The 22396-nt window shown below is 50.3% G+C and overlaps 2 protein-coding genes across 2 annotated transcripts in view; both read right to left on the bottom strand.

The window, feature by feature from the left end:
- LOC144108362 (endothelin-converting enzyme 1-like) overlaps nucleotides 1–3052 on the bottom strand; it is a 39542-nt gene extending 36490 nt beyond the window's left edge. The window contains exon 1 of the mRNA XM_077641615.1: nucleotides 2983–3052. Within this exon, the coding sequence (XP_077497741.1) occupies nucleotides 2983–3021 (39 nt within the window). The 5' untranslated portion in view covers nucleotides 3022–3052. The remainder of the gene's footprint in view (nucleotides 1–2982) is intronic.
- Nucleotides 3053–14581: 11529 nt separating this feature from the next.
- On the bottom strand, nucleotides 14582–20821 carry LOC144107603 (uncharacterized). Its single transcript, XM_077640702.1, has 3 exons — nucleotides 20684–20821; nucleotides 18788–19011; nucleotides 14582–15260 (listed from the first exon to the last, which is right to left on the bottom strand). The coding sequence occupies exons 1-3, from the start codon at nucleotides 20798–20800 to the stop codon at nucleotides 14597–14599; spliced, it is 1005 nt and encodes a 334-aa protein (XP_077496828.1). The 5' UTR covers nucleotides 20801–20821; the 3' UTR covers nucleotides 14582–14596.
- Nucleotides 20822–22396: the final 1575 nt, after the last annotated feature.

Here is a 22396-nt window from a genome sequence, read left to right on the forward strand (position 1 = left end):
AAACTTAATCTCCACGACATTTTGAAGCCAGCATAAGCGGTGCGGCCTGGTGATACACAAACGTAAAATTTAAGTAGCAGTTAGCACGAACGGGGCGCTTCATCTTATGTTCTTCAGGGTAAATTGAGATGAACATGGCTGTCAATATAGTGGTGCCCACAAAAGATTTCGGAACGCCGAAATCAAAAACTGCTAGATTTACCTGCTACAAGTGGCACAAGTAGGTATATAGAAGTGCATTGGAAAGTACGCGCACCTCAAAGGTCGCGTAGGAAAGCACGCAGCACACCGATTAGTTCGTGGCAGCATGCGTAGACTGAACTGAAATTAAGCCTTCTTGTAATTTTCGTGTTTAGAAAACTTTTGTGGGCGCCTGCACATACGCACTCACACACGCAGAAAGAAAGATTAGTGTGGGTGCATGTGTTTCTGCCGTATTTTTAGAGCGAAGACTGTGGTGTCGAAAATACAGGCCTTGAGAGCAAAAAATGCTAATTTTGGTGTTGTGGTGTCAGAAGTTTGGGATACAAAAATGCAAGAGTACCCGAAGCTGGAATCAATGTTTACGTAAACTTTGATTTTACTGGTTTGTTTGCTTATATGCGCATCCAATCCCAACCGGGATTATTACAGCAAGGGTACCTGCCGGCTAGAAAGGTATACATAACTGGAATCTGCTTAGATACGCGGAATGTGAGAAATAGCAAATAGCAGTGGACCAGCCGCAACGGCTGAGTCGCTTTGCCGTTTGGCTAGAGATTCCAAGGTAGCGCGTTCGATCGCTGCTGTGGCGGCGGTATTTCGACGGAAGCAAAATAAAAACCGCCAGCCTGTTTGCGCGATCTCACCGCACATTAAAGAACCTCCCGCGGTCTAAATGAATCCGGCGTCCTCCATTATACGGCGTTACGCGTAGCCAATGTGCGGGCGGGATGTTAAAACCGACAATTTAATATTTATTTGCATAAATCATAGTGTCATCAAAGATAGTGCCTACAAAGATGCAGAATTATATATGTTACGAATTCCATCAACGCCACATCAAGAGAAATGCGCCTAAAATACAAAGGACTAAAGGTATACTTTGCAATGACGTTTCCAGTTAGTGGTTAATAACAATGAAACGAAGTTATCAATTAAAGTGTTCTTCATAATTTAATGATTCAGGTAATTTACGTTTCCTTGCGATGGGTGGAAAGCAGTACCCCCAGGTGATCAGAAATATTCTGGAGCCCTCCACTACGCAACCTCTTTCTTCCATTCTTCTCTCGGTCCCTCCTTTGTCCCTTCCCTTATGGCACGGTTCAGGTGTCCACCGAGATATGCGAGACAGTTACTGCATCATTTACGTTCCTCAAAAACCAATTTAATTAAATTAATATAATTTGAAAAACTCAATTTTAAATGAGTGTTCAATCAGCGTTTACGAGTTTGTTCCGGGTGTTCCTCTTTTAAGCATATCTGACGCGTCTCGAAGCATCTTGCTTTGAATTTCGGGGTTCCGAAGCGACCCATATTGGGAGGCCGCCTTATTAGAGAGCTTATAATTATTTCGACTACCTTCGGTTTTTTAACGTGCGCTTACATCGCAGTGCACACGGGCGCCTTTTGACTTGTTTCCCCTCGTCTGAGACGCGGCCGCCGCGGCCTGGATTATACCCGGCCCACGGCTCAGTACCTGAGTCACTCATCCCTCAGCCACTGCGATGGGTGAACACCTGCACGTGAATTACAGCTATCTGGTGCAATAATCTTAAACACGCTCATTTGGCTCTAGTTTCAGGACAGAAAGCATTAGCGTTTCTAACAAGCCTACTTGAAGAGGTGGTTAGCCACTGCTTAACTATTATGGCTAGGCAGAAGATTGCAATCAGGTATGTAGCTGCCCGAAGGCATTAGCCAATCAGTTCTCAGAATTCCGGAAACGTGACGCTGCGTTACGATATTAGCCCTCTAGAGATTCCAAACACAAGCCGAAACGACGGAAAGTTCAATCAGCTGACCAGTTAGGTGACTTTTCACCTTCCACGGTGTGCACAACCTGTTCATCCTCATTCTCGACGCGGCCGACCATCATCACCATCATGCGTCGGGACAGCTCTGGCTGGGAGAAGGGGCAAGGTGCTTTCTGGGGAAGAGGAAGCAGTGTGTGCCACCTCGACAGCTACGTGGAATTCAGTGGAGCCGGTGAGAGCCATTTCGGGATCCGACGAGCATCGCGAGCAGGCGCACGGAAAGTCCATCGCGCCCTGCCGCCAGGCTTCTGGTTCCGTGCAGCGAAGCAAGCGCCTCCCGAGCGCCCCCTCCCGCCGCAAAACTCCAGGGGTTGGCTTTGCCTCAAGAATTCGGCGTGTACGGGAAGACCTGGCCGCTATTCTCGGTGCGTGAAAATGTTCGCCGCCAAAGTCGCACCCCTGCCGCTGCCAGTAGTTCGGAAGCGCTTCCGACGTAGCCTTCTACCTCTGAACAATGCCTTATTCATGTTTCTGTGGCTAGCTATCCCGCTATCTGTATTATTTGCGACTGTTGTGCCCGGCGCTTTGTTTCAGTCGAGCACGAATCCCACCGCGGTTAGTGGCCGAAGACGCTACATCCACGGAGTGGGAGTGCGGGCGGAAGATTGCCCCCGTAACACCACAGCCTAGGGTGGCGTGGCGAGCAAGATCCCTGTTACTCTTGGTACATGAATAGGCTCGCACTGAGGTGATAAGCAATTCGGAATTAATGTAGGCATTTCGCTCCTTCAGGATCAGCTATGTGAAGGTGCGGCGACTCTGAAGATGCCGCAGCGAATGCCATGGGCGCCTTCTTTTGGCTGCCTGAGTCTGCCGGTTTAGAGACAAGGGAGTGTTGTGCTGTGTCTTTTAGCGCATCATCCACGGAGCATGTCATGAGCCAGAAGCTTTGGTAAATGTGTCCGCTTTGTGGGAAAGAATGAAAACGTTCGCGCAAAAGCAAGTACAGGATACGATGTCACCTCACCTCGCCCTCCACCACGAAAACCGATACGGTCGAGTCCATCTGGGATCCTTCTTCTGCTCTTCACTGAAGTGCTGGAATGGGTGTGAAATTGTGAAGGAAGACGTACAGCATACGGACCACGTGGTCATGACGATTTCGGCCAACAGTAGAGGCTCTAAGCTCCACCGGTAACAGATAGAGGAGAATAATACAACCTCACTGCGATACCGAAGCGTGAGTGAAGGCCGTCTTTCCATCGATAATTTCATTTCATGTCTCATTTGTTTACAAAGAGTAAGTCGCTCTCGAGAGCAGTTCTGGCTATAGACAGCACTGCAAAAGATGTGCCACAGAGGCTTAAAGGCCATGTTTTACTCTTGATATTTTTTATTAGCTTTTTGCTTCACCTTCAAATTATAATGAAGTCGTTCACTCTGCACAAGAGTTTTACTTACCACAATGTCTGGTTTTGAATTTATTTGATGCTACATGTAATACTTATTCTGTATTCATTGCTTTCGAACGAGTAAGGCCCTATTCAGGTAATGCTAACTCGGTTCCTGTGTGCTCTTTATATTATAAGTTGCGAGTAACTGAGCTCAAGTTTCGGTACGCGAATACTTGAGTCCTCTCGTGACTTTATGTCAGCGACAATTCGGAGTTTTTGTGGCCTTGTGCTTCACCTTGACAGAATGCTTAGAACACAGTTGTACAAACCGCTTAAAATACACGATTTTTTTCACGTATCTCTAGAGGTCATGTGACTGTTTCCGGCGTCAGTAGATATATAAATTACGATGAGAATCCAGCTCAACCGGCGCTACTCTACTTGGGGTTCTTAATCGGTTGCATTATGTGCGAGCCTAGGGTGATATTAAGTGCAGTGTCGTTCCGTGACTTGATTCAGCAACCCAAAGGTTCCACCCAAAAGGTGGAACCTTTTCAAACACTGCCTGTGCATCCTCAGGTTTTATGGAAAGAGCGACAGCCTTGACGAGTGACGCGACGCGGGCTCTGCATGGCAAACTGCCCACCATGGCAGGTGGTAGTGAAATTAATAATTGGTCGCGATACCTGCGGGGGCAGTAGTCCATCACGCAACCGCTGTACCACTGTGCCAGGAGCGGTATGAGGGCCCCGAGTGATGTATGAATATAAAGCAGAAAATTACCAGCTTTGAATATATGTGAATTTACCTAATAACACTAAGCGGCATACCATTAAGGCGGAGATACAATAAAATGTTATAGTTTAGAAATAGGGTCCTACTTTTGAGCGAAATACAGCAAGCGAATTGCCGTGTACTGGCGAGTCATTCCATTAATGAGTCGCAGTTTTGAATCCGGATGTAAAGGATGATTAGCCTTGAATATTGGAAAATTGGGAGCATTTCTTTTTAAGAAGAAAAAGGACGGTGTTCCTGTCTTGCACCCGAGTTCTTGTACATTATGAAGACTACGATACGAGGGAATGTTTTTGGCCAATACTGTTTTAGAGCATTAGTATCCTAGGCTTGCCCCCTCCTAATATTGCACACTTAATCTGATAACTTTTCTTATACGCAGACATTTGAGGCAATTATAATCTTCCCGCGATCCTGCTTCCGCTAAGCATGTGCTGGCGCCTGTAGGCTATTGTATACTATATCTGATGATCCCACCGCTAGAAGTCGTCGATATTAAATCAATCATAGCAGCACGGCACATTTCAGCGTCAGAAGAGTGCTTCTTGAAGGTTCAAACGTGATTAAGAGCATACAAACAACTACATGTCCTGGGTATCGCGAAGAAAGAGCCCTAATGGCATCCAAACTTTTTGCAAAAAAATAAGACTCCAGAAAACACCCCCACTGAACAAGGTGGTGTACTTGAGTACTGGATGCATAAGAACTACGTTTTTGAGGACATGAGCTTTCTTCAGATTAACGGATCAGGGACCGCGTGATCCTGGCCTTATTATACGACGAAGGTAAAGCAGCGAGTTCGCCACGTAAGCGCTCGCGATAATGCGCCATGTATGGTCATGTGACCAAGATTTAGTGCTCAAAGAGGACTTGATGGGCATGGTATGCGGTGAAGATGCGACAGGGGGAAGAGTTATTGGATGTACTACTTATTTGACGAAAGGGCCGTTAGCTCCAGGGCCGTTTTCTTTGGATACAGTTTAGGTAATCTTTTGTAGCTAGGTGTATTTGAACGAGTCCTGGTGAGGTAAACATGGACATCGCCATCATCACAGTGGGCCTTAAGTGCACATCCATCCTTCTACCTTCTGGCAAATGACATAATTGTGCAGGTGGGTTGAGGAATGAGCGCCCTGAAGATGGAACACTATGTAATCAGGTTATCGACGTTGGTCACTAAAATGGCACCATGATCACTTTCCGTGGGCTGCACGTGTCACGGTCTCTTACCTCCTCAAAGGACGGGGAAGAGCCAGGGAACTTGCGGCATTATTGCCAAAAGCTTGATGAGCAAGAAAGAGCGCCAATAAGCAACTGATGCTAAAGCTTATTTGCGTGGTCGTTATGGCTGACTGCTGTTGCGTAATGGTTCAAGATACGAAGGATGAAGTGCAGTGTGTTTTACTCAGCGTGCTGCTGGAGCGGGCACTACAAGACTTATTTCCTCACGATAGAAGCACGCTATATATAGACCAGAGGGCCATGGGCAATGGACCAGAGGTCCATATTGACCACAAGCAACCACTGACGTAGGTTCATTCTGGAGCATAAGAAGCACCACTAGGCCAGAGTTGCAGAGCCTGTAATATTGCGCTGCACGATACTGCCGGTAAACAGCCTCTCCCCCTCTCAGCAGACGAATTTCGCGCAGAAGCTCGTTACCATGCAGGAATTCTGGAGAAACGCAACGGGTGGCACTGACCGCCACCACGGGGTGCATGGCTTCGCACATGGAAAAATAGCGCTTTGACACCATCCGGGACGTTAGAAATTAAAAGAAGAGCCGACTGGCTGCAAAACAGAACGTGATAGGCCAGTAGGCTTAGCGACACGGGCTGAGGGCTGTCCTGAATCCTTAGCCATGACTGCCAGTACATGACAGCGCCCATCGGCTGACGTCTTGGCGCCAACGCAGCGTGTTTCCGTTCTGTATCTACAGTGGGCGTGGTTTGCCGACATCCTCAATCTACCAAGTGGAGGAAACGATCTGTGGAAAGGCTCTCCCTTATAAAAGGGCTGGATCAAGTTCCCCGGTTTCAGCCATGACGCCTCTGCCGCTCACCGGAAACTGCGCTGTCTCGCTGCCTGAAGCCCTGGGACGGCTGTTACGACGTCGGTCCTAGGGGCAGAGATGAGTGCCCGCTCCGCGCCCAGGAAACCATGCACGAGTGAAAGCCTTCTTTTTCCTCCTCTTGCACAGATAACTGCACCTTCGGGATCCCCATCCCGTGCGTTATTTACTCCATCCCCAACCAAAATCGCTGCTATTGGTTGCGTCCCGTGTGCACCGGCGTGGGACGGGAATGCTTTCACTGTGCCCTTGATCTTTTTTTAATGGGACATCGTTCAGGGTCACAATAAGCGGAAAAACCAGCTGTCGGCGTTGGCGTGTCCAGAAAATCGCAAATGGTAAGGAAGGTCATGACGTCAAACCACATGACCTAACGCCGATAATCAAGCACCCCACAACGGTCACATAGAACAACAGTAATGACGTCACTACACAATTGCTCATTGGTCAAGAGGGTAGCGACTCTATTCAATTAGCACTAGGTAGTCCCCTTAAAAAAAGAAAACCAGAAAAAAGAAAAACACTGCCTCAGTGTTCAACTTGAGCGTTAACTACGGGAGCTTCAAGTGTTTACATCGGTGTCCTCAGCAAACGTGGAGAAAACCAAATCCAGACATCCCCGGATGTTTCCTTTCTGGCAACATCTCTTCTAAGGCACAAGCAGCGCCATCTACCTCGTAGATTTTGCACTGCTATTGCGATTTACAGCCACCTTCGCTATATGTCGTTTATCACCTCGTTATATTAGTTAATGCATTTCAAGAACGTATGCGCCACAACACGACGAATCGTTTGACACCATCCGGAACCCCCTGCGGCAAACCGTTCGGCCGTAATGGCTGTCTGATTGTCCTCGGAAAGCACGGTATGGGGCGGAAAGGTCGCTGGTGTGAACCCCACACATATTTTTGGCTTCATCTAAGTTATTAATTTTATCCTGAGGAACATGCCAAGTCATTATTTGACACCACTTCGAACATACTGCGTCAAACGGGTTGCCCTCAAATGTTATGCAAATTGTGGTCCTGAGGGGGTTAAAACTATGATGGCCGCTATACTGGCGTATACATAACAGATGACGGTTTAGGTATCAAATGAGGCCCTACGCGCTCACTGTTTCTCTGTGTTACAGTGTGGTCATGTCATAACTGTTCTGGTCAATTTGACATTCATTGCAGACAGACGCGTCCTTGACAAACACAAGTACTAATAGCTAACGCTCTTAAAAAATGGTCCAGCCGGGACTCGCACTGCTGCACCCTGAGTCGGGAGCTGGTAGCGCTACCCCTCGACGACTGATGAACATTCGTTCTACTTAGTTTTAGAGGGAGGTCTTGTGAGTCTTAACGTCTGGTACGCGAGTGCCGTGAATTTGTGACAATGTTTCTGAGCTCCTGCATCGAGCTGGAACGCACGAACAACAATACTCCGGTTTCAGCCAATATTTAAAGGAGTCCAGCAACCACATAACTGCGAAGTGCGAACTCACGCCTAATACACGAAGTTCTATACGTCGTTTTCTGTTGTTCTTTGCAAGAAACAAACAGTGCAGGAACCTTGCTTATTTTCTTTAACTTTCGTTGTCATCGCATAAACTCACTAATCTTACGAGTTGCAAAAAAAAAATTACGTCAGTTAATTTGTTTCTATATACAAGCTCTGTTCTGAAAAAAAAAAAAAAACTCTGTTATGCTTTTTGGTCGAAATTACGTTGGAAACGTTATGTCACATTTTAGCGTTGTTTAAAGGCTCTTTTTTTGCTACCAGAATTGTTGTTCAACATCAAAAAATGGCGTTATAATGGTAATTTCTTTGGGTTTCCACGTGGACCTCAACCCATTTATAGAACAATATCCTGGTCAAGAAGCGGATCTTACTGATGGGGTAAACATCACATCGGGAGCACTTGATAGTGTATTCCTAGCAGCAATTTGGGCAGTGGTGCGGGGTTGAACGAAAAAGTCAGTCGATTTGGGTAATCAGGCCAAATGCGGATATGTGCGCTAGCATGCTGTGCTTCGGTGCTGCGCTGCTCTGCTATTTTAAGGTGGTCGTTGCTGCGTGTGTTCTTTCATACAAAAGTGAAAGGAGGACATGGCAACACCTGCCATAGCACCTGCCTTGTGCCACTACGACTCTGCTCACAGGTGCTATGGCCGGTGTTGTCATTGGTGGGACTTGGGTTGGCTTGCACCAAGGTTGCTCTTCCCGAGCAGCCTCTCACGACTAAATGGGCTGTGTCAGGCAGAGACAGACATTCGTTAGGTTGGGGCAACCTAAAAAGATTGAAAAATAATAAGCCCCGGCCTGCATCCCTAACGTACAACAGGCTTAATTTATTCTGAAGATAAATGAAAAGGCCCGAAGACAGGCAATGATATAATTTTACTTCCCGTAGGTGTGGAAAATGGGAAAAAATGAGGTGGGGGGGTAAAAAGTTACATAGCGACCCATAGCAGGGGGACGCGGGCCCGGAGAGACACCCCTGATCTACCCTGGGACGTAGCGGAGAGGAGGGGCTGAAATGAAATGAGTTATGAGAATTGGGATGGGAATGGGGACAGCTAGTTTTTTCCTTTGATCCTTCATATATCCTGACTCAATTTCTGGCCTGCCAGGCCAGGGCAGGGAGGGCGTCAAGATTGCCTAATGGCGCTGCCCCGCTTACGGAATGCCCGACCACCCACCAAATACAAAGGGCCCCGACCGCCGGAGATAGGAAAACTTAACCTGGGGTCACCTACCTCGGGCCCCTCCACGACTTTCAGGGTTTGTTTCGGACCTGCCAGCTACTTGCCGTCGAGTGCTTTTCGTGGTTTTTCAGACACCGGAAGTATGGGCGGTGCGATCCGGCCAAGGTCGTCAGCCTATCGTCCCTCCGGCCCTCGGCACCATGCCCTAACACCTCCGGGGGGACACGCCTGTAATTCCAATGAACCAACCATGCACTTATTTTCTCCCCTACCTTGCTCCACGCCTACTGAGGAGAGAGTGTTCAAGGCTGGGCTGACAGGGCCGCAAACCAAGAACGTGGCTTAGGGTGTGATGACCCGGGCCTACTCCTCCGGTACCGCACATCGACGGTTTTCGCACTGGCCGTACTACGCCCCCTACCTAGGCGTCCCGCAATGGCCACTACCGCCCTGCGGTCAGCCGTGAGGCCGCTTCCCCGAGGCATCGCTTCCGAGGAGCATGGCTGTCGTGAACACCCGCGCGGACCTGGCCTCTCCGTATCCAGAAACCAGCACGCCGGCCTCCAGACTTGCATGCCACCGCGTGCGGAGGCGAGTAGCATGTATTTGTAAACCTTTTGATCTTTTGAGATGCCTCCCCCGCCGGATTTCGTGGGTACAGCCTGGCGTGTCTCTAGGCCTGCCTCCGCTCAGGTGTCGGACCACATGAGCGCGACTGGCACTAATACTCCTGTCACACGGCATTCCTCTAAGGTATTTCCAGCAAAGGCAACATTTTTCACCAAGGGAACGAAAGCTTAAAGGAGCAGCGACGCAGGCACAAGGTGCAGCCCAAGGGTGAAACTGTCGTTCAGGCTTGGCACCCGCTGCTGGGCTCGAGGCGGTTGAAGTGAGTGTTTTAAAATTTGCGGTGTATCCTGTTCATTCGTTGAGCTCAAACAATTTTTTCATTCTAACTGCTTCCTTAAAAGAACTGCGACAGCTACACTCATCAGCAGCGGCAGGTTTTTTGTATTACCTTGGCCACCATGGGCACTCGGTGTTGCTCCAGCACTTTCACTGTCTTGAAACATGGGCATAAAATATAAACACCCGTATAAAAAGCAAAGCCAGACACACCTTTCGTATTTAAAAATGATGTTTTCTAACATTGTTGGCTGTATCTATTTTTTATTGCTTTTACTTTTTCACGTTGGATGCCACTGCGACCGCAGGTTCTCGAAGGCCGCGCCTTTGGGCTCCAAAGGTCTCTGACGGGCACGTTCGCCTCCAAGCGGCAAAGGCGCAACATTTGTGTCGTGTAGTTGCACTCCTTATGCCTTTGGATATAAGGACCTGATTCTCAAAGGCCTTTGCGGTTCCCGTGTGACAGGGGTATGACAGTCGCTTGGGAGTTGCTGCCACTCCCATGCGGTTTTGCATCCCCAGAGGATGGGCCCCGGACAACCCATCTCCCCCGCTGGCATTGCACCGGAACAAAGCCTTGTAGCCGAAACTAGAAACTACCCCGGCCGTTCTCTGGTGGCGGGGGGGATGGGGGCACGAGCAGGCCGCACAGTCGGATCCCCCCCCCACAGACAGACAGACAGACAGACAGACAGACAGACAGACAGACAGACAGACAGACAGACAGACAGACAGACAGACAGACAGACAGACAGACAGACAGACAGACAGACAGACAGACAGACAGACAGACAGACAGACAGACAGACAGACAGACAGACAGACAGACAGACAGACAGACAGACAGACAGACAGACAGACAGACAGACAGACAGACAGACAGACAGACAGACAGACAGACAGACAGACAGACAGACAGACCGACAGACAGACAGACAGACAGACAGACAGACAGACAGACAGACAGACAGACAGACAGACAGACAGACAGACAGACAGACAGACAGACAGACAGACAGACAGACAGACAGACAGACAGACAGACAGACAGACAGACAGACAGACAGACAGACAGACAGACAGACAGACAGACAGGCAGGCAGGCAGGCAGGCAGGCAGGCAGGCAGGCAGGCAGGCAGGCAGGCAGGCAGGCAGGCAGGCAGGCAGGCAGGCAGGCAGGCAGGCAGGCAGGCAGGCAGGCAGGCAGGCAGGCAGGCAGGCAGGCAGGCAGGCAGGCAGGCAGGCAGGCAGGCAGGCAGGCAGGCAGGCAGGCAGGCAGGCAGGCAGGCAGGCAGGCAGGCAGGCAGGCAGGCAGGCAGGCAGGCAGGCAGGCAGGCAGGCAGGCAGGCAGGCAGGCAGGCAGGCAGGCAGGCAGGCAGGCAGGCAGGCAGGCAGGCAGGCAGGCAGGCAGGCAGGCAGGCAGGCAGGCAGGCAGGCAGGCAGGCAGGCAGGCAGGCAGGCAGGCAGGCAGGCAGGCAGGCAGGCAGGCAGGCAGGCAGGCAGGCAGGCAGGCAGGCAGGCAGGCAGGCAGGCAGGCAGGCAGGCAGGCAGGCAGGCAGGCAGGCAGGCAGGCAGGCAGGCAGGCAGGCAGGCAGGCAGGCAGGCAGGCAGGCAGGCAGGCAGGCAGGCAGGCAGGCAGGCAGGCAGGCAGGCAGGCAGGCAGGCAGGCAGGCAGGCAGGCAGGCAGGCAGGCAGGCAGGCAGGCAGGCAGGCAGGCAGGCAGGCAGGCAGGCAGGCAGGCAGGCAGGCAGGCAGGCAGGCAGGCAGGCAGGCAGGCAGGCAGGCAGGCAGGCAGGCAGGCAGGCAGGCAGGCAGGCAGGCAGGCAGGCAGGCAGGCAGGCAGGCAGGCAGGCAGGCAGGCAGGCAGGCAGGCAGGCAGGCAGGCAGGCAGGCAGGCAGGCAGGCAGGCAGGCAGGCAGGCAGGCAGGCAGGCAGGCAGGCAGGCAGGCAGGCAGGCAGGCAGGCAGGCAGGCAGGCAGGCAGGCAGGCAGGCAGGCAGGCAGGCAGGCAGGCAGGCAGGCAGGCAGGCAGGCAGGCAGGCAGGCAGGCAGGCAGGCAGGCAGGCAGGCAGGCAGGCAGGCAGGCAGGCAGGCAGGCAGGCAGGCAGGCAGGCAGGCAGGCAGGCAGGCAGGCAGGCAGGCAGGCAGGCAGGCAGGCAGGCAGGCAGGCAGGCAGGCAGGCAGGCAGGCAGGCAGGCAGGCAGGCAGGCAGGCAGGCAGGCAGGCAGGCAGGCAGGCAGGCAGGCAGGCAGGCAGGCAGGCAGGCAGGCAGGCAGGCAGGCAGGCAGGCAGGCAGGCAGGCAGGCAGGCAGGCAGGCAGGCAGGCAGGCAGGCAGGCAGGCAGGCAGGCAGGCAGGCAGGCAGGCAGGCAGGCAGGCAGGCAGGCAGGCAGGCAGGCAGGCAGGCAGGCAGGCAGGCAGGCAGGCAGGCAGGCAGGCAGGCAGGCAGGCAGGCAGGCAGGCAGGCAGGCAGGCAGGCAGGCAGGCAGGCAGGCAGGCAGGCAGGCAGGCAGGCAGGCAGGCAGGCAGGCAGGCAGGCAGGCAGGCAGGCAGGCAGGCAGGCAGGCAGGCAGGCAGGCCGCCCAAATGCGGGGAATGGCCACTACGAATGCTAGCGCACTAAAACATTAGCCGACGATCACTCTTCTCGGTAATGGGATTTTCGAGAGCAGCTCCAGCGTTACTCGAACCGTAGGTGACCGCATACGGAGCTCGTAGTGCTGAACAGAGGCGGCTCTATAGGTTTCGATTTGAGCAGCGCGCACAGCATGCCACAGACGATCGGCTTCGCCTCTAGCGAACGTGCAGCGCGTTGCTCTCCTCAACTCTTCACGCTACCGCCGTTCCCTCTTCCTCCGCTTTCCTCCTCACGCTCTTTTCCTGTCGCCGTAGTGAACGTTTTAAGATAGGAGCAGGTAGGTTACAGTCGAGACGCGAGAGTATCATCGGGAGAGGCGAAAGTATCATCGTGAGCCACTAGTTGCAGGGGCTCTAGAGCAGACTTGGAGCCAGACAGAATGACGACTCTGTGGTTTGGAGATAGACATTTACGCGACTTTGAAATGGCTAATGATTGACGAAACTACTATTTCATGGCGACTAGCCCACGAGACTACAACTGCGACTAAGCGTGACTGTTCATGCCTACTCACAGAGCCATCAGTGGAAACTTGCAGGTGGCCCCTGTAGGCGCTGTTTACATGTTCAAGAACGATTTTTCTTTCACCAGAGGTAGCGATCGTTCTTTGCGTAAGCCTGAGATGTCGAGGCGGCAATGAATGTCATCACAAAAACCGTGCCTGCTTCTGCTGACAGCTGTGTCCCGTTGGCGACCGACGAACAGTGCTCACAATGCGAAGGGCTGCAATGAATTGACTCTGCGTCCAAGCTCCTAATCGACGAAGCAGCTGAGCTGACCTGTCCGGGTCTCTGCAAGGCAAAATACTAATCAGTGTTTGGAGGCTCGCAGAAGTAACGGAAGGCGACGGGCATCAACTAAGGCCTTGCTGGAAGAAGCATGATACGATAAAAATACAGTGCAAAGCAAAAAACAGCAGAAAGATTCCCAGGGCAAACAAAGCAAACAAAAAGTATATACAACGCAAAACTACAAAGCAGTAGACAAGAAAGTAAATGTATAAATAAAAAAAGGCAAGACAGTTTATAGCCCGGAACCAGGTCCGAGAAGAGACGGAAATGTGGTTAGGCAACTATTTAGATGGGTAATGTTGCTTAAACTATCCTATTGTCGTCTATCTTCCGCCCCTGTCAAAACATCGGAGCTTTGCGCGCATTTTTTCTTGCAATTTTAATCATGCCTAAGGTCACATAAATCGGGGCCAATTCACTTTAATGGTTTATCTAGGTTAAAACAAGGTAAGGGTGTTGCCAACCTGCCCGCAGACTAGTCCATAGCCATTGCCCTAATGACGGATGCCAACATTGGGGAGCACGCCAACACCCCCTCCCTTGCGCCTTGCAGTCGTGCAAAGAAAAACGACTGCTGCACTCGCTTTCGATTACATTTCCTCGTTCTGTACGCACCACGAATTTTTCGCGCTGTAGTGCAGTTGACTGAAATACGGGATCACTATCTTGCGGGAAGAATAGGAAATCTACGGAGGGTGCCAAACTTTATTGAAATAGAAACACTGTGCCGCAAGATGTCGCTTGTAAACATATGGGGGAGGTATTTGGTATTGAGAACTGAACAATATAAATATACTTTTCTCGGCCAAACGGAAAGAAATGATTCATGCTCTTCTCAATTTGGCCTCCTTCCGCTTCGCGTGTTCTGAATTAAATTTGGAGACACTGTTACGGCAGTGAGCTAAGCAAGAAGTGTGTTCACATAACACGGCAAATTACTGGGTCAGGATAAGATTGCCCCTTGTTTGCGCAAATATTGAAGTCACGGTGCATTTGAGCACCAGGAAATTCCCGCCGCCGAGAGCTCTTCAGTGCTGGATGCGATGCTGCCAGCGTTGGAGCACATGTCTGTACAATTAGGAGACCTTCCAAAATGTTGGCGCGAAAAGATTTGCGAACTGCAGGAAAATTCTCCAGCGTTGTATACGCTGAACGGCACTCGCCAAATTAACACTTCGCACTTTTAAAGCACACAAAATTATCAGCCGTAAGCGCCACTAGATACATGATCGGGATTTTAACTCTTGCGTGTTAAAACGTTCCACTTTTTATTGCTGACATATAGTTCGAGTTATACGCGTACCAAACATCGGTCTGGGACTCATGGCAACCTTCCTCCCACTGTGTGCAGACCTTCACTTTTCCCTCGACAATGTCTCGTTCGGGGCTTCGTCAACAAAAGGTTCTGTGTATGCGACGGTGTAATAGTCGCTACCCAGGAAAGAGGCCCCTGCAGATGAGTTCGAGCTCTTGGGCCATGCAACAATGCGCGACCTCCCGCCAGGCCAGACCTTCTCCCGCAGGGAGAAGTGGGTGGCCAGTGGCTTGAGATGCGCCGCGTGATCCCCTCCGCCGCCGTCTGCCCGTCCTGCTGATGATACTGAGCCGGACTTGGTGGGCATCTTCGTGACAGTGGGCGCCGAAGTTGTCGGGGTGAGCGATGAGGCCGCAGGAATTTCCAGACCATGCGTGTTGTCGTACCGTCCCGGAGGCAATGCAGCGGTAATCATCGGCAACACTATGCGAATAAGCGGTCGTGCGATCATGGACTGCGACTGGAAGCTGGACGTCACGGCCGACTGTGATGACGTCCTTGTCACGAAATATTGGTTTGGCGGTGTCACTGCTGCCTTCGCTGCGGTTGTTTCTTGGCTTGTAGATGACATTCCGGCCGGAGGCGTTTGTTGTGTCGTGATAATAATACGAGGTGGTTCAGGATTCGTCGCCCCAGCAGCAGACTTCGAAGGCATCGAGTGGTTGTCGTCGCTCTGTATGCCCGCCTCTCTCGCCAGTTTCTCCCTGGTGAGAAAACAGCGAATCACGCTGAGTCAAGAACAGCAACCTGATTAACAACTACATATTCCTGAATTGTGCACTGCCCAAACGTCGTAAAAGGAAGTCAATTGTGGTAATTGAAGCGAGGAAAAAAGCTCAGCCTAAGTGGTCTGGTAAGTTCAAGATGAATTCTGTCCAAATAGATGAGCCCAATCGTCCATCATTTGGGTAACTAGGGTTGAATAAGGAAAAAAACGGGTAAAGCAACTATTACACTCCAAGCCAGTGCGCTACATTTTATTTGGTTGTTTCCTAATCACAGCAGATCGGATGCCGTCTCTTGTAAAACGCATATAACTATACACATGCAAATTTTCACTGGGCAGTCGTAAATAATCTTTTTCCACCCTTAACGTGAACGTTCAAACCCCATCGGCCCAAGCCTAGAGACGTCTCATGCGCTTCACAGAGAACGGCGGCTATACTTTAGCCCAGTTCTCACCACCAACAGTTCGCTCCATCGAATAAAATTTATTCCTTTCGTCAAGGACACGCACAATTTGACGACGACTACGGCGCATATTTCTTTCTTCCTTGTTTCAGTCCTACCACCGTCTATTTGTTACGGCAGCTCTTTCTGCTTTGAATCTTTACTTCATCCCCGCCCTCCAGTGCGGCTGAGGTGCCAAGCTATTGTGAGACACTTGCTGCGCGCTTCTTTACCTGAAAACTAAATTTCATTTTCATTTGCAGCGTGGTTGATCCGCCCAACAAGAATGAGACAGTTCCTGCGCCTTTCTCTTCGTCATGAGCACTGGTTGCTGTTATTATATTTTCCCAGCTTATTATTGCAGAAACTGTAAAATTACTTTCTTAAGATCAAAACCACGTAGCGTAATATACAGAGAGTGAAGAAACGTTAAATATTAAAAAAATGTTGGAGAGAAGCCCGCAGAGGGTAGAGCCCTTTTTGATCGCAACAGGGCCAAATCTGGCCTCACAAACGGAAACCTAAAATACGATACAAAAAGGCAGGCCTTGCTAAGACAGTAATGCCTATATTTGGGACAAATTTGCGCCCGAAAACATTTTTTTCTGACCTGCAGCCACAAAAACTTTCCTTCCTTTTTTGGTTACCTTAGTTATTTTGTTTTATTACGAGTACACTGTTCGGTGTAACGCACCGGAGCCCTCCACTGTGGTACCTCTTTCTTCCTTCCTTCTCTCACTCCCTCATTTATCCCTTCTCTTACGGCGCGGTTCGGATGTCCGCCGAGATAAGTGAGACAGTTACTGCGGGATTTGCTTTCCTCATAAACCAATTTTCATTTTTTCGTTTCTGGTGACTTTTTTTTTTACGCGTACACTGTTCGGTGTTGCGCGCAGACCATTCTTGAATGATTGGAACGGGGTGTTAATTTTTACTCTTTTATAATAATTTTAGTTAATGCTCTAGCGCGAACAAACTGATTCGGCAGGCTCGTAGCCAATTAAACCACGAAATCCAATCCGGAACACTAAAACCACACGGATTCTCGGGTCCCTCCACAAATATTCCCCCCCCCCCCTCCTCCCTCGGTTCATCGACTGAAATAGGGTGCAGCGAGGCGACTTGACAGCTAGTCCTGGAGTGTCCACGTGCTGGATGAATGACGCTAGTATCATGTGTGAACAACACGTGCTGAAGCTCGAGAGGTGTTAAGGAAAAAGACTTGTGTAAGCTAGTGCAGGCATTTGTGCTCAGTAGAATAGTGTATGCGACGCCTTATTTGAAGTTGGACGCGGCGGAAAAAGGAAAGGTGGAGGCTATGATTAGGCAGGCGTATAAAGCGGCTCTTGGGTTGCCTCAAAATGCGTCTACCGAAAGGCTGCTGGGATTAGGGGTGCACAATACCCTAGAAGAACTACGGGACGCGCACTTGGTGATGCAGCTCGGTAGGCTTTCAAAAACAAAAGCAGGAAGGGACATATTGGAAAGGATCGGCATTGGAGTTGACGTTCCAGCCGGTGACACGAAAATTCAGATGAGGCGGGAAATGCACAAGGGCTTGTACATAAAACCTTTGCCCAAGAACATGCATCCAATACATCATGAGGACCGCAGGAAGGCAAGAGCCAAAGCTTTACATGCTAAGTACGGGAAGTACAACGGGGCAGTCTATGTAGATGTCGCCGAGTATAAGGACAAGGATGCATTTGCAATTGCGGTGGTGGACGGGCGAGGACGCTTGATCGCCTCTGGATCAGTCAAAACCCGCTCCCCAGAAACTGCAGAGGAAGCGGCGATAGCACTAGCTATGACTAGTAGTAATGCTGACCTGATCTTCAGCGATTCAAAAACAGCCATCCGAAATTTGGCGAGGGGCAGAATATCTGTCACAGCGGCGCGGTTGCTGAATCGGGCCACGGAGCGAGGGATTACGGAGACGGAAATTGTCTGGGTACCTGCACACTCTGGGAACCCTGGGAACGAGACGGCTCACATGAATGCTCGAGGTTTCGTCAGCCGAGTAGGTGAGCTGGACGTCCCGGGAAGGTCCACGAGAGATGGGCTGGTATCCTTTCATGACATTACTAATCATTTCAGACTTGAGCGGAGGATTTACCCACCCCCGGACAAGCAATTGGTGAAGGCGCAGGAATGCGTCTGGCGACGATTGCAGACTAGATGTTTCTTCAACCCATATGTATTGAGCAAAATCTACCCGGACATTCCGCCGGAGTGCAAATGGTGTCACGAATTGGCAACCTATGACCACATATTATGGAGCTGTAGCATAGCACCGCCACCGGCGGACATTATGCGTGATCCTTCCCTCGAGCAGTGGGAGGCCGTGTTGGCCAGCTCAGACCCGGTCGTCCAGACCAGGGCCGTGGAGTGGGCCACCCAGGTCGCCGTCAGCCATGGGTTGATGGCCATCTGACACGGAATCGTCCACACATGCTCTCTGACGAAAATAAAGTTTTTCCATCCATCCATCGAGAGTGTGACGCGGGGCGCGGCCGTCAATGGGCGGCTGAGCCGGAGGGAGGCCTCTTGGAACAACCAAAAAAGCGCGCACGCGGCAAGAACAGCGAACCGCAGTAATAAGATAACTACGCCTTTCTCGCATAAACAGGACGTCTTCATCACGCTTGATACTTGGTCCTCTTTGGAGCAGTCACAAGCAAAGCTACATGTGAGCTTAGTTCGCTACGCTGGGTAGAAAGAATGTGGTATTTAGGGGGGTCTAACGTCCCAAAGCGACTAAGGCTATGAGGGACGACGTAGTGAAGGGCTCCGGGTAATTTCGACCACCTGGGGTTCTTTTACGTGCACTGACATCGCACCGCACACGGGTCTCTAGAATTTCTGGGTAGAAAGAAACAAGGGAGGATCAAAATCACACCGATAGAGAGAACGACACTTGTCAACGGATTTTTAATGCCGAGAATTCATTTTATATAAGCTGTTGAAACATGAAAAAGCCGTGTAATACTTAAAAGTATTACACGGCTTTTTTTTCCTCACTTTTCCGGACAAGGACGGTCCCATATCGAGGAACACTCACAAGAGCCGAATGACGTCGTCCTCGTTTGGAGCGCCCTTCGTGCTCTGCTGTGGCCTGCCACTTCTCAGAGGACCCGGGGCCCGCCTCAAAGTCGCCGCCTTGACGGTGACGGCCTTGCGGACGGCGCGCGTCGCCGTTCGGGTCAAAGGCGGCTTGCTCTCGGTCCTTGAGACGGGATGCGCGCGCCGCGTCCTGTGCTTCTTAGAAGCCTCGCGTAGAGCAGCCTAAAAAGGAAAATAAGCACTGAGCGGGCAGAGGAGCAGTTCTTACGTATTTCTAAACTTTATGAGCGAAATGAGAAGGGTAAGATTACGAGGATCATTTGGTTTAAGTAGTGCAAGGACAGCTTGTTTAAATAGCGCCATGTAAACGTGCTAAGTCTGCAAAATATTCGGCGAATACGCTTCTCTTACAACTGTTTCACCCCCGAGAAAGACGCTCGTCAGACTAAGGTGAAGCTTGGACCCGTAGGAAACACGGTTGGCGCCCGAAGCCAATAGAGATATAGCTCCACACCTCCCGCATGCCGGATGGTGAAACCTATCGGCCACCGGTGAGCTACATATTGCATGTTAATGGCTAACCAGTCCTTAACTCTAGCTGAATGACGAGCTTCCTCCAGAGTAGGCGTCCTCCGCGTAGAATGTCGCAATCTATCCCATTAGCTACGGAGGACAGCACACGTTAGCCGTGAGTCATAAAGCATGTTTAGGCGAGATACTGGCACCCCTCGAGAATATGCTATTTGCATTTATGTGATGCCTGCGCTCGTGAGAGTGGAGACAATTTTTGAAGAAGGACAGTTCTTTGCGGGAAGGCTGACAGCGTTACACCTTTGCCTCCGGGGAAGGCAAAAGCGCTAGAAACTCTTTTTATGGTAAACTTTCCAAGGGAGATAACGGGGACCATTATCTAGACTTGCCAAGAGTTACAATCCTGCGAACTAGCATCAAGGGTAAACAACAAAGGAAACACTGCGTTCCGTTAGTCTGACAAGCAAGGATAGCGAAAACATGGCTGGCCAAGGTAACTGGCTGCGAATTAACACCCAAAAATTCACAATTGTCTGCCATCGCCCATTTCTTCTTGAATTAGAGTACCCATTGCAATTACGCGTGTAGCCATTGGAATTATCGAATTCTTCTCCATTAGTCCTTCAGTAAACGCGTACATTTTGAAAAGGGTATTGTGCGTTACTCAAGAGTTGTATATATGTTATCCTGTTCAGCTGGCGTTTTCTTTGTTAACATATGTAAGCCGGGATGTAGACGTCGTCAGGAGACATGCTTTGCCTGTCTCCTCTTGGCGCTCTTCGGCGAAATGTTATAATAATGTGTCCAAATAAAATACTGTACCAACTAGTTCAGCTGTCTACCATATTACCCTTTGTATCACAAGGAATTCCACACTAGACAAAAAACAAGCTCGTTGAAAAAAGGCCGAGCAATTATAACATAACTAGGCGAAGTTGTTTAGGCAGTCGTTGGTTGCTTGAGTGCAGCTGACCCTCCAGACACCACCCAGAGGCAAATCAGATTTAAAGCAGACAACTGGGCTAGTTGGTGATATCTAGATTCAATGCACATGGTAACTAGCGCTAAAGACAAGAACAGAAGAAAGAAAGACGGACACCACTAGCGTTCGTTGTGTCTTTCTTTCTTCTGTCCTTGTCTTTAGCGCTAGTTACCATGAGCGAATCAGACAGCGGCCTAGAAAACTAGAATGCTCATAACTACCCACTGACGTCTGGTGGCCACTAAGACAACGATACCCGGTCAAAGCTGTCGCATGGCATGGATCATTGTCGAGGTTATGGAGGGAGGCAGCCCCTCGAAAGTCGATGCGATGAAGAACATTAGGCATGAATTTTACGTCAGATCGCCACGGTGCTCTTACCTCGCCTTCCACATCGTCCCCGTTTTCTACATCAACAACGAGGGGCTTGTCTTGGCGGAACACCTGCCTCCAGCGGTTGCCGGCGAAGAGAATCACGGCCCCCACAAAGACCACCATGATGGCCAAGGCGCAGGAGTAACAGGCCAGGTCGCGCCTGCGCATGCGCGATATGGTTAGGCCATTCTGAAAAGCTAATGTAGTTAACGGCAGAAGCTTGTGTAGGGAATTTCCACAGCTTCATTGGTGCCCTTATGCTTCGCCATGGGAGGAGTGCTCTGTCTCTTCTCTGCTCATTTAACTACTCTTGTTTTGAGTTGTACAATGCGTGAGCACATTCGTGAATTCTTTTTGATGAAATACGATATTCAGAATTAACAGCGCAATTATAATACGAGGCTAGCCCTTTCCAGTAATCTCGGTTATTCTTCACTTGAGCCTGCGTTGGTGACGCAGACCCACGCGACTTGCAACACGCAATTTTATTCCACTGCTCACTTGCATAAGTGTCCCTTCCTTTCCTAGCCACTCTCCCAGAGTACGGGACCGTTTGCTATGTTTCTGTAGCACACCATTTTCTGCTATGCTTTATTTTTCGCCTTTACTTTATGCTGAATACAATAATTCCTTGTTTTTGTTTACGCTGCTCCCGTCCATACTAAGAATACCAATATCAATTTCATCGGGACTGTTTGCACTTCTCTTCATTTCCCGTGAACAATATTGATGAGGCAGCATGACTTCGAATCCATAGGAATGGTGTGCCATGGAATAAAAATTGCGCACAACTGGTGAACCGAATATACCGGAGGAGGGAGATTTGGCTCTCGCCCCTCTTACTCTTTTTCTCGGGTGTTCTTTAAAATAATTTTATAGCAGTGCATAACAATCATCTGCAATGTTACTCTACAAGTGAAGGAAAACCACAAGCAATCACGTTTGGGGAAGACAAAAGGGTTCACACTTGATTTCGATGGGATAGTTTTCTTGTCCACTGCTTTTTAAGCTTCATCAATGAGGTGCCGTAGTGTCGAATGAATTTTCTGAGGAACAGATTGTACTGCAGGCTGCAATGCTTATAAACCTCCTTTAGCTTGAGTTTTTGATTCATGGCAGCCGATTATGACACGTATCAACACAAAGCCGTTTCATCTGTCGAATTCGGTGGCGGATATCACGTGCATTGACGCGAGGTGGGATCAGTATCAGGAATTAGCCGTCTTTCTCAGTTTCACTCAACAGTCCCAGATAAAAATACCATAGAGTGATAAATATGGCGATTATACGGAGTGGTCTTCTCAAGCGTGTAATTTTCAGCCTATGTGTGTCTATTTTCCCACCCACTCGCTTTATGAAGGCAGCCGCGCCGGTTTGTATCACTGCCCTTCGACTAATATTACACCAATATTCGAACCTTTCTTTGCTGATATCTATTTCTGCGCCACCTCCTCTGCCGCTTCAGAAACGATGGGATTCAGAACGAACTGCCGTCGTGTGGCTGCAATGCGCGACGCGTGCGGGCTGCGAGGGGTGCTGTGCCACCTGCGAAGAGCTCGTTCTGACATTTCCTATGTTCTTCCACCATGGCGCGGACTACCGCCTGTAAGAATTGAGTAAAGAGCTCGAGATCTAAGGACATCACAGTTGCAGACAGAGAGCCCTCTATGAGCCTTCGGCGCTTCCCTGACCTGAAGTGAGGCAAGATCGCCGCAATAG

This window comes from Amblyomma americanum, chromosome 10 (genome assembly GCF_052857255.1).
Source record: "Amblyomma americanum isolate KBUSLIRL-KWMA chromosome 10, ASM5285725v1, whole genome shotgun sequence".
In the NCBI taxonomy this organism is placed as follows: Eukaryota; Metazoa; Arthropoda; class Arachnida; order Ixodida; family Ixodidae; genus Amblyomma; species Amblyomma americanum.

What these genes read in the sequence shown, in the direction of transcription:
- LOC144107603 (XM_077640702.1), bottom strand. Translation starts at nt 20,800, where the DNA reads ATGGTGGTCTTTGTGGGGGCCGTGATTCTCTTCGCCGGCAACCGCTGG. An exon ending in GGGACGATGTGGAAGGCGAG is followed by an intron (nt 19,012 to 20,683) that starts GTAAGAGCACCG and finishes TTTCCTTTTTAG; the next exon opens with GCTGCTCTACGCGAGGCTTC. An exon ending in GACGACGTCATTCGGCTCTT is followed by an intron (nt 15,261 to 18,787) that starts GTGAGTGTTCCT and finishes TTTTCTCACCAG; the next exon opens with GGAGAAACTGGCGAGAGAGG.